Source organism: Phyllobates terribilis, unplaced genomic scaffold (genome assembly GCF_046119375.1).
Source record: "Phyllobates terribilis strain yellow unplaced genomic scaffold, ASM4611937v1 Scaffold_2__4_contigs__length_985480577, whole genome shotgun sequence".
Taxonomy (NCBI): domain Eukaryota; kingdom Metazoa; phylum Chordata; class Amphibia; order Anura; family Dendrobatidae; genus Phyllobates; species Phyllobates terribilis.
Genome location: NW_027362762.1, coordinates 17207580 through 17219698, shown reverse-complemented (window position 1 = coordinate 17219698; position 12119 = coordinate 17207580). Strand labels below are relative to the sequence as shown.

Sequence of the window (12119 nt, the reverse complement as noted above, 5' to 3'; positions counted from 1 at the left end):
AATAGTGAGTGCAGCTCTGGAGTATAATGCAGGATGTAACTCAGGATCAGTAATGTAATGTATGTACACAGTGACTGCACCAGCAGAATAGTGAGTGCAGCTCTGGAGTATAATGCAGGATGTAACTCAGGATCAGTAATGTAATGTATGTACACAGTGACTGCACCAGCAGAATAGTGAGTGCAGCTCTGGAGTATAATACAGGATGTAACTCAGGATCAGTAATGTAATGTATGTACACAGTGACTGCACCAGCAGAATAGTGAGTGCAGCTCTGGAGTATAATACAGGAGGTAACTCAGGATCAGTAATGTAATGTATGTACACAGTGACTGCACCAGCAGAATAGTGAGTGCAGCTCTGGAGTATAATGCAGGATGTAACTGAGGATCAGTAATGTAATGTATGTACACAGTGACTCCACCAGCAGAATAGTGAGTGCAGCTCTGGAATATAATGCAGGATGTAACTCAGGATCAGTAATGTAATGTATGTACACAGTGACTGCACCAGCAGAATAGTGAGTGCAGCTCTGGAGTATAATACAGGATGTAACTCAGGATCAGTAATGTAATGTATGTACACAGTGACTGCACCAGCAGAATAGTGAGTGCAGCTCTGGAGTATAATACAGGATATAACTCAGGATCAGTAATGTAATGTATGTACACAGTGTCTGCACCAGCAGAATAGTGAGTGCAGCTCTGGAGTATAATACAGGAGGTAACTCAGGATCAGTAATGTAATGTATGTACACAGAGACTGCACCAGCAGAATAGTGAGTGCAGCTCTGGGGTATAATACAGGAGGTAACTCCGGATCAGTAATGTAATGTATGTACACTGTGACTGCACCAGCAGAATAGTGAGTGCAGCTCTGGAGTATAATACAGGATGTAACTCCGGATCAGTAATGTAATGTATGTACACTGTGACTGCACCAGCAGAATAGTGAGTGCAGCTCTGGAGTATAATACAGGATGTAACTCCGGATCAGTAATGTAATGTATGTACACAGTGACTGCACCAGCAGAATAGTGAGTGCAGCTCTGGAGTATAATACAGGATGTAACTCCGGATCAGTAATGTAATGTATGTACACAGTGACTGCACCAGCAGAATAGTGAGTGCAGCTCTGGAGTATAATACAGGAGGTAACTCCGGATCAGTAATGTAATGTATGTACACTGTGACTGCACCAGCAGAATAGTGAGTGCAGCTCTGGAGTATAATACAGGATGTAACTCCGGATCAGTAATGTAATGTATGTACACAGTGACTGCACCAGCAGAATAGTGAGTGCAGCTCTGGAGTATAATACAGGATGTAACTCAGGATCAGTAATGTAATGTATGTACACAGTGACTGCACCAGCAGAATAGTGAGTGCAGCTCTGGAGTATAATACAGGATGTAACTCCGGATCAGTAATGTAATGTATGTACACAGTGACTGCACCAGCAGAATAGTGAGTGCAGCTCTGGAGTATAATATAGGATGTAACTCAGGATCAGTAATGTAATGTATGTACACAATGACTGCACCAGCAGAATAGTGAGTGCAGCTCTGGGGTATAATACAGGATGTAACTCAGGATCAGTAATGTAATGTATGTACACAATGACTGCACCAGCAGAATAGTGAGCGCAGCTCTGGGGTATAATACAGGATGTAACTCAGGATCAGTAATGTAATGTATGTACACAGTGACTGCACCAGCAGAATAGCGAGTGCAGCTCTGGGGTATAATACAGGATGTAACTCAGGATCAGTAATGTAATGTATGTACACAGTGACTGCACCAGCAGAATAGTGAGTGCAGCTCTGGAGTATAATACAGGATGTAACTCAGGATCAGTAATGTAATGTATGTACACAGTGACTGCACCAGCAGAATAGTGAGTGCAGCTCTGGGGTATAATACAGGATGTAACTCAGGATCAGTAATGTAATGTATGTACACAGTGACTGCACCAGCAGAATAGTGAGTGCAGCTCTGGGGTATAATACAGGATGTAACTCAGGATCAGTAATGTAAAGTATGTATACAGTGACTTCACCAACAGAATAGTGAGTGCAGCTCTGGAGTATAATACAGGATGTAACTCAGGGTCAGTAATGTAATGTATGTACACAGTGACTGCACCAGCAGAATAGTGAGTGCAGCTCTGGAGTATAATACAGGAGGTAACTCAGGGTCAGTAATGTATGTACACAGTGACTGCACCAGCAGAATAGTGAGTGCAGCTCTGGAGTATAATACAGGATGTAACTCAGGATCAGTAATGTATGTACACAGTGACTGCACCAGCAGAATAGTGAGTGCAGCTCTGGAGTATAATACAGGATGTAACTCAGGATCAGTAATGTAATGTATGTACACAGTGACTGCACCAGCAGAATAGTGAGTGCAGCTCTGGAGTATAATACAGGAAGTAACTCAGGGTCAGTAATGTAATGTATGTACACAGTGACTGCACCAGCAGAATAGTGAGTGCAGCTCTGGAGTATAATACAGGAGGTAACTCAGGGTCAGTAATGTAATGTATGTACACAGTGACTGCACCAACAGAATAGTGAGTGCAGCTCTGGAGTATAATGCAGGATGTAACTCAGGATCAGTAATGTAATGTATGTACACAGTGACTGCACCAGCAGAATAGTGAGTGCAGCTCTGAAGTATAATACAGGATGTAACTCAGGATCAGTAATGTAATGTATGTACACAGTGACTGCACCAGCAGAATAGTGAGTGCAGCTCTGGAGTATAATACAGGAGGTAACTCAGGGTCAGTAATGTAATGTATGTACACAGTGACTGCACCAGCAGAATAGTGAGTGCAGCTCTGGGGTATAATACAGGATGTAACTCATGATCAGTAATGTAATGTATGTACACAGTGACTGCACCAGCAGAATAGTGAGTACAGCTCTGGAGTATAATACAGGATGTAACTCAGGATCAGTAATGTAATGTGTGTGTACAGTGACTGCACCAGCAGAATAGTGAGTGCAGCTCTGGAGTATAATACAGGATGTAACTCAGGATCAGTAATGTAATGTATGTACACAGTGACTGCACCAGCAGAATAGTGAGTGCAGCTCTGGAGTATCATACAGGATGTAACTCAGGATCAGTAATGTAATGTATGTACACAGTGACTGCACCAGCAGAATAGTGAGTGCAGCTCTGAAGTATAATACAGGATGTAACTCAGGATCAGTAATGTAATGTATGTACACAGTGACTGCACCAGCAGAATAGTGAGTGCAGCTCTGGAGTATAATACAGGATGTAACTCAGGGTCAGTAATGTAATGTATGTACACAGTGACTGCACCAGCAGAATAGTGAGTGCAGCTCTGGAGTATAATACAAGATGTAACTCAGGATCAGTAATGTAATGTATGTACACAGTGACTGCACCAGCAGAATAGTGAGTGCAGCTCTGGAGTATAATACAGGATGTAACTCAGGATCAGTAATGTAATGTATGTACACAGTGACTGCACCAGCAGAATAGTGAGTGCAGCTCTGGAGTATAATACAGGATGTAACTCAGGATCAGTAATGTAATGTATGTACACAGTGACTGCACCAGCAGAATAGTGAGTACAGCTCTGGAGTATAATACAGGATGTAACTCAGGATCAGTAATGTAACGTATGTACACAGTGACTGCACCAGCAGAATAGTGAGTACAGCTCTGGAGTATAATACAGGATGTAACTCAGGATCAGTAATGTAATGTATGTAAACATTGATTTATTTTATTTCTTTCTTGTCTTCCAGAAATGCTTCTCCTCACCAGTGCCATTATCTGGCTTATTACTGTTTGTCAGGTAGGAGAAATGACAGTATTGATACAATATGTTGGTTTTGTTACATTGTTACATAGTATGGATAAAAGTCCCCATATATTTTTACTGCATGTTACAGTCATTGGTGCTTATTAAAAACCTTCCGAATTTTCCAGATTTCTTCATACTTTTCACCTAAAACTACTTCAAATTTTTACACCCGTCCTAAAAGTAGATAAAGAACCAAAGCAAACCGATGAGTAAAGAATATTATTCTTTGTAATTTTTATTATCTATGGAATATGATCCAATATTACATGTCAGTGCCCGGCAAAAGGATGTGAACCTTCTTGTCTAGCAGATAAGATGAAGGTGAAATTCGAGATTGGTGTTTTAAATCAGTGGGATGACAATCGGGTCTGGGTGGGCGACCTGTTTTAATTAAAAAACAGAGATTTATAAAAGTCAGATCTTCACAATATGTTTGAGGAATTGTATAATGGCACAAGCAAAGGACATTTCTGAGAACCTTTAGAAGAAGAGTTGTTGATGATCTTCAGGTTGGAAAAGGTTACAAAACAATTTCTAAAGTGGTTTCACTCCACTAATCCACAGACAAACAAGTTATGTACAAATGGAGGAAATTCAAGACCATTATTACCCTCCACACGAGTGGTCGATCAGTAAGGATCGATCACCCTAACAAAGCATATAATAGTTTGCGAGGTCACAAAGAAACCCAAGGTAACCTGTAAGCAGCTAAAGGCCTCTTTAACAGAGGCCTCTTTTTATACCGATATAAATCACCAGCCTGGTAGCTTTCACAGCAGGTCTGCTAATCACAGTTCTCACTGATCGGAGCTGTGTGCTTGTTCAAATGCTTTGCTATCTCTACAGTGGTGGCCAAAAGTATTGGCACCCCTGCAATTCTGTCAGATAATACTCAGTTTCTTCCTGAAAATGATTGCAATCACAAATTCTTTGGTATTATTCTCTTCATTTAATTTGCTTGCAAGGAAAAAACACAAAAAGAATTGTCCTAAAGCCAAATTGGATATAATTCCACACCTAACCTAAAAAAGGGGGTGGACACAAGTATTGGCACTGTTTGATGCATCATGTGATGCTTCTGTAATTGGTGTAATTAACAGCACCTGTAACTTACCTGTGGCACCTAACAGGTGTTGGCAATAACTAAATCACACTTGCAGCCTCAAGAGAATGCCAAGAGTGTTCACAGCAGTCATCAAAGCAAAAGGTGGCTACTGTGAAGAACCTAGAATATAAGACATATTTTCAGATGTTTCACACTTTTTTGTTAAGTATATAATTCCACATGTGGTAATTCATAGTTTTGATGCCTTCAGTGTGAATGTACAATTTTCATAGTCATGAAAATACAGAAAAATCTTTAAATGAGAAGGTGTGTCCAAACTTTTGGTCTGTACTGTAGATATACACATATATACCCTGATCCCGTATATAGATATACACATATATACCCAGATCCTGTATATAGAAATACACATATATACCCAGATCCTGTATATAGATATACACATATATACCCAGATCCCGTATATAGATTTACACATGCAGTACAGACCAAAAGTTTGGACACACCTTCTCATTTAAAGATTTTTCTGTATTTTCATGACTATGAAAATTGTACATTCACACTGAAGGCATCAAAACTATGAATTACCACATGTGGAATTATATACTTAACAAAAAAGTGTGAAACAACTGAAAATGTGTCTTATATTCTAGGGTCTTCACAGTAGCCACCTTTTGCTTTGATGACTGCTTTGCACACTCTTGGCATTCTCTTGATGAGCTTCAAGAGGTAGTCACCGGAAATGGTCTTCCAACAATCTTGAAGGAGTTCCCAGAGATGCTTAGCACTTGTTGGCCCTTTTGCCTTCACTCTGCGGTCCAGCTCACCCCAAACCATCTCGATTGGGTTCAGGTCTGGTGACTGTGGAGGCCAGGTCATCTGGTGTAGCCCCCTATCACTCTCCTTCTTGGTCAAGTAGCCCTTACCCAGCCTGGAGGTGTTTGGGGTCATTGTCCTGTTGAAAAATAAATGATGGTCCAACTAAACGCAAACCGGATGGAATAGCATGCCGCTGCAAGATGCTGTGGTAGCCATGCTGGTTCAGTATGCCTTCAATTTTGAATAAATCCCCAACAGTGTCACCAGCAAAGCCCCCCCACATCATCACACCTCCTCCTCCATGCTTCACGGTGGGAACCAGGCATGTAGAGTCCATCCGATCACCTTTTCTGCGTCGCACAAAGACACGGTGGTTGGAACCAAAGATCTCAAATTTGGACTCATCAGACCAAAGCACAGATTTCCATTGGTCTAATGTCCATTCCTTGTGTTCTTTAGCCCAAACAAGTCTCTTCTGCTTGTTGCCTGTCCTTAGCAGTGGTTTCCTAGCAGCTATTTTACCATGAAGGCCTGCTGCACAAAGTCTCCTCTTAACAGTTGTTGTAGAGATGTGTCTGCTGCTAGAACTCTGTGTGGCATTGACCTGGTCTCTAATCTGAGCTGCTGTTAACCTGCGATTTCTGAGGCTGGTGACTCGGTTAAACTTATCCTCAGAAGCAGAGGTGATTCTTGGTCTTCCTTTCCTGGGGCGGTCTTCATGTGAGCCAGTTTCTTTGTAGCTCTTGATGGTTTTTGCAACTGCACTTGGGGATACTTTCAAAGTTTTCCCAATTTTTCGGACTGACTGACCTTCATTTCTTAAAGTAATGATGGCCACTCGTTTTTCTTTACTTAGCTACTTTTTTCTTGCCATAATACAAATTCTAACAGTCTATTCAGTAGGACTATCAGCTGTGTATCCACCAGACTTCTGCACAACACAACTGATGGTCCCAACCCCATTTATAAGGCAAGAAATCCCACTTATTAAACCTGACAGGGCACACCTGTGAAGTGAAGACCATTTCCGGTGACTACCTCTTGAAGCTCATCAAGAGAATGCCAAGAGTGTGCAAAGCAGTCATCAAAGCAAAAGGTGGCTACTTTGAAGAACCTAGAATATAAGACATATTTTCAGTTGTTTCACACTTTTTTGTTAAGTATATAATTCCACATGTGGTAATTCATAGTTTTGATGCCTTCAGTGTGAATGTACAATTTTCACAGTCATGAAAATATAGAAAAATCTTTAAATGAGAAGGTGTGTCCAAACTATTGGTCTGTACTGTACATGAGAGGCCTTTGACTGCTGCTCTAAGGGGAAACATTTCTCCTTGTGAAGAGTGCCATGCCGGTGTAAGGAGACTTATAGGCCATGCAAACACGAAATATGTATCTTCAAACAGACTGTTTGGTTTGGCTTCTTATCCTCAGTCATGTGGCAAAGTTTGTTACTGGGTCATTATTGACTTTTGGGATTGTTACGTCCAATAGGCGGAAAGAGAAATCAAGTTCTCTTCCTTCTGAAATTTCCAGAGGAGTATGGGATGGCCTACAAGTCTCCTTACGCCGGCTTGGCACTCGATAAAAGGTGAAACGTTTCCCTTCAGACTACCTAATAAAAAACTTATGAAGACGAAAGAGGATCATCAATGATGATTGATGGGATTTAGATTTCTCTTTTGTTTATTCTCTTTGCATTTTGTTAATTGATAAAAAAAAGTAAAAATTTTGCACAGTCCTGTACCCAGTGTGATGTTCTCTATGACGCCATTGGAAATGCTCTGGGTAACACTTCTCTTCTCTTCCAATCCAGGTTTACAGTAAAAACTATGACATGTCACAAGATGCCAATGTATTTGATGACCAATACATCGGCTGCTCTGAGAAACTCCTGAAGAAGGTCATGCCCAAGGTGCTTCAAAAAGAGAAGGAAAATGTGCAATTTAAGGAAGTCTGGACCGTGTCCACTGAGTGGTGGTACGATGTAAAAAATGAGCTGGACCTTCCAAAAGGGTTTGAGGATGAGTATGGGATAGCTCTACTGACTTTCTCCAACAAGTATCCAGCAGGAAACCCCATATACCAGCAGCTGAATGGAAACCTCACCATAGCGGGAGCCTCCCGGAAAGATTACATGGAGAAGTTCCACTTCAAAGCCCTTCACTTCTATCTAACAAGAGCTTTACAGATACTAAAACCCAACTGTGAGGAAACCTACACAACCTACAGAGGAAGTCTACGCTCCAAGGACATAAGGCCGCTCTTCAAGTTTGGTGCCTTCACCTCGTCCACTTTGAACCTTGAGGCGGCACAGGTCTTCGGCACAGAATCGCTCTTTCAGATCACATCTTGCTTTGGTGCCAAAATTGGTAAATTCTCCTTTTATTCATTGAAAGACGAAGTTCTGATTCCTCCAACAGAAAAGTTTCTGTCTCTTACGAAACAGAATTCACTCCACATTCTGAAAAGTACCGGAGAGATGTGCAGCTACTTCAACTGCGCCTATCTAGAAGGTAAATGTCCGTCCTTCTGTTATGTGATGTCCAGAGAGGAAAGAGCCATGAAAAGATTCCTCACACTTGTGGAATATTCCTCCACCCATGACACGAGCACGGTCAATCGAGTGCAAGGTGTATATAGGTCAAAAATATGAATCCACACTCCGGGAAATCGTCTTCATTTTATTAGAAAGGAGGCAATACAGAACAACAACTCCCAACATTTTATCCAGCGCGATTCACCCTATCGATCCTTATCATTGCTGCATTCACTATATCATCTTAATGGGACCGATTCTGGGTGAGGCCAATCCAGATCACAATATAAAGACATATAGTGGGTACGGAAAGTATTCAGACCCCTTTACATTTTTCACTCTTTGTTTCATTGCAGCCATTTGGTAAATTCTAAAAAGTTCATATTTTTTTCTCAGTAAAGTCCACTCTGTCCCCATCTTGACTGAAAAAACAGAAATGTAGAAGTTTTTGCAAATGTATTAAAAAAGAAAAACTGAAATATCCCATGGTCATAAGTATTCAGACCCTTTGCTCAGTATTGAGTAGAAGCCCCCTTTTGAGCTAGTACAGCCATGAGTCTTCTTGGGAATGATGCAACAAGTTTTTCACCCCTGGATTTGGGGATCCTCTGCCATTCTTCCTTGCAGATCCTCTCCAGTTCCGTCAGGTTGGATGGTGAACGTTGGTGGACGGCCATTTTCAGGTCTCTCCAGAGATGCTCAATTGGGTTTAGGTCAGGGCTCTGGCTGGGCCAGTCAACAATGGTCACAGAGTTGTTCTGAAGCCACTCCTTTGTTATTTTAGCTGTGTGCTTAGGGTCATTGTCTTGTTGGAAGGTGAACCTTCGGCCAAGTCCAGAGCACTCTGGAAGAGGTTTTCATCCAGGATATCTCTGTACTTGACCGCATTCATGTTTCCTTCAATTGCAACCAGTCGTTCTGTCCCTGCAGCTGAAAAAACACCCCCATACCATGATGCTGCCACCACCATGTTTCACTGTTGGGATTGTATTGGGCAGGTGATGAGCAGTGCCTGGTTTGCTCCACACATACCGCTTAGAATTATCACCAAAAAGTTCTATCTTCGTCTCATCAGACCAGAGAATCTTATTTCTCATAGTCTGGGAGTCCTTCATGTGTTTTTGAGCAAACTCTATGCGGGCTTTCATATGTCTTGCACTGAGGAGAGGCTTCCGTTGGGCCACTCTGCCATAAAGGCCTGACTGGTGGAGGGCTGCAGTGATAGTTGACTTTGTGGAACTTTCTCCCATCTCCCTCCTGCATCTCTGGAGCTCAGCCATAGTGATCTTGGGGTTCTTCTTTACCTCTCTCACCAAGGCTCTTCTCCCACGATTGCTCAGTTTGGCTGGACTTCCAGGTCTAGGAAGACTTCTGGTGGTCCCAAACTTCTTCCATTTAAGGATTATGGAGGCCACTGTGCTCTTAGGAACCTTGAGTAATGCAGAAATTCTTTTGTAACCATGGCCAGATCTGTGCCTTGCCACAATCCTGTCTGTGAGCTCCTTGGGCAGTTCATTTGAGCTCATGATTCTCATTTGGTCTGACATGCACTGTGAGCTGTGAGGTCTTATATAGACAGGTACGTGCCTTTCCAAATCAAGTCCTATCAGTTTAATTAACCACAGCTGGACTCCAATGAAGGAGTAGAACCATCTCAAGGAGGATCACAAGGAAATGGACAGCATGTGACTTAAATATGAGTGTCTGAGCAAAGGGTCTGAATACTTATGACCATGTGATATTTCAGTTTTTCTTTTTTAATAAATTTGCAAAAATTTCTACATTTCTGTTTTTTTTCAGTCAAGATGGGGTGCAGAGTGGACTTTAATGAGAAAAAAATGAACTTTTTAGAATTTATCAAATGGCTGCAATGAAACAAAGAGTGAAAAATTTAAAGGGGACTGAATACTTTCCGTACCCACTGTACAATGTATCCTTGAAACAGAACGACAGCAGAAAAGCAAGAATGAGATTATGTTCACATTTTGCATTTTTACTGCGTTTTTTTCTGCAGGCAAAATCTGCTCTCTTGGCAGTAAAGAAGCTGCTTACAAAAAGCAGTTTTTTCTGCGATTATTGCTGCGTTTTTTGCTGCATTCTTCAGGATCCCAAAGTTCAGCGTTGCTTCTACCACAGAAGCATGATCACAGGTCACCAATGCAAGACATATGTGAAAACATAAAACTATTTTTGGAAAAAAGGGCAATTTGATCAAATTATTTAGTGGAAAAAGATTTTTATGCCTGAAAAAATCGTGACTATTCTGAACAGAAAAAATACACAATTACAAATGTAACAGTGGGGGGAGGGGAGGTGAATTGGTTGGGAATAGTTTACCTAAGTCATTGGCAGAACATGGAGTTTGTAGGACACTGTTTACTTTCAAAGAACAAATGTTTATTCCAGCTTCAGGATTTGATAAAAATGCAGAACTTTATTTAGTAGAAAAATGTAAAAATATCACCTTAGGTCACAACCTCACCCGAATTCATATATAAACGCAAACGCTTTTCAGACTTGTGTCCTTAATCATCGCATATGCAATGATCTGCTTTTTTTTCACTAAAAACGCAGCAAAAACTGTGTTTTCTGCTTAGTTTTTGCTGTGTTTTTGCGCTCACTCATTGCTTTTTACGGCTGAAAAAATTGCTGCAAAAACGCTGAAAGAATTGACATGCTGCAGTTTTCAAAAGCACAGCAGTTTTCCAATTCAGTCAGGAAAAAAAAACAACAATGTGTGGATGAGATTTCTGAAATGTCACAGCTTTTGCTGATCCTTAAAAAAACGCAGCAAAAACACAGCAAAAAACGCAGCGTGTGAACATAGCCTAAAGGGAGAGATATTGCAACAATGTTTCACTACTGATACATTAGACTGAGTCTATATCTGAGGCAGGAAAAGGTCCATAGAAAAATCCAAAATGTCTGTTGGTGCAATATGTTTAGGGGCGCCTCCTCTACTAGGCACGTTAACCCTCTCAATTCCAGTAATATGGAAACTCCAGCTGCTGACAGATTACCGGCGTGATGGTCATTACTGTTCTGAATCGGTACCTCATACACCGACTCCTACAAATTGTTACATGTATCACATCAGCTAATACCGTATCGTGTGACACTGGCGCAAGACGCAAAACTGTCACCTGAATCTGCAGGTTTTACATATCCCATGACGACATTTATACAATTCCTTTTCTGCCTTCTATTCACATTATTATTATTTATTGTCTATATTATGTCTACATTGTTACAGACATAGTCGCAATGATTCCACTAAGTCCTAAAAATGGCCACACAAGATCCTCAACACGAAAGATACCGTTTTATTTTGTGTCCTTCCCCCAGGATTGGTTATTAGAGGCCATAATTAAAGACTGCAATAAAGGAACAAAAAGCTCAGGGCAAAGTCTGTGAATGAAAAGCCAAGAATAAAAGGGAGGGTCGGAAACACTGGTTATGGAGTTATTGTAGCGCCTCCTATGTGATAACTTGCAGTATTTGTAAGATTTGGTGATTCGGCGTTTGGGGAACATCACACATTCTCTATATGGACATAGTGAGGGACGTGCACATCTATCGGGTGGATCGAAATAAGCTCAAAGAAATGCCGCAAAATATCTCTCCGTAAAACGACCATAATGTGCAGCAATGTCGAATGGAAACTCTGGAGCGGTTATAGGACGTGATGCTCAATGTTCAGCCGCCGGTTCTCAACACTTGACACTATATAGTGAAAGCCGCTGGTGGTGGAGCCACCACTGGAGAACGACCATCCTGAAGCGGCTTCACCTGGGAAAACTCGGCGACTGCACTGGCGACTAAATGACACAGTGTGCACAAACCCTA

The 12119-nt window shown here is 41.4% G+C and overlaps 1 protein-coding gene across 1 annotated transcript in view; it reads left to right on the top strand.

Annotated features, from left to right (window-relative positions):
* Positions 1-12119, top strand: part of LOC141189368 (ecto-ADP-ribosyltransferase 5-like) — a 39484-nt gene that overhangs the window by 17377 nt on the left and 9988 nt on the right. Inside the window, exons 2-3 of the mRNA XM_073661138.1 lie at positions 3791-3840; positions 7551-8250. Coding sequence (XP_073517239.1) covers positions 3793-3840; positions 7551-8250 — 748 coding nt within the window. The 5' untranslated portion in view covers positions 3791-3792. The remainder of the gene's footprint in view (positions 1-3790; positions 3841-7550; positions 8251-12119) is intronic.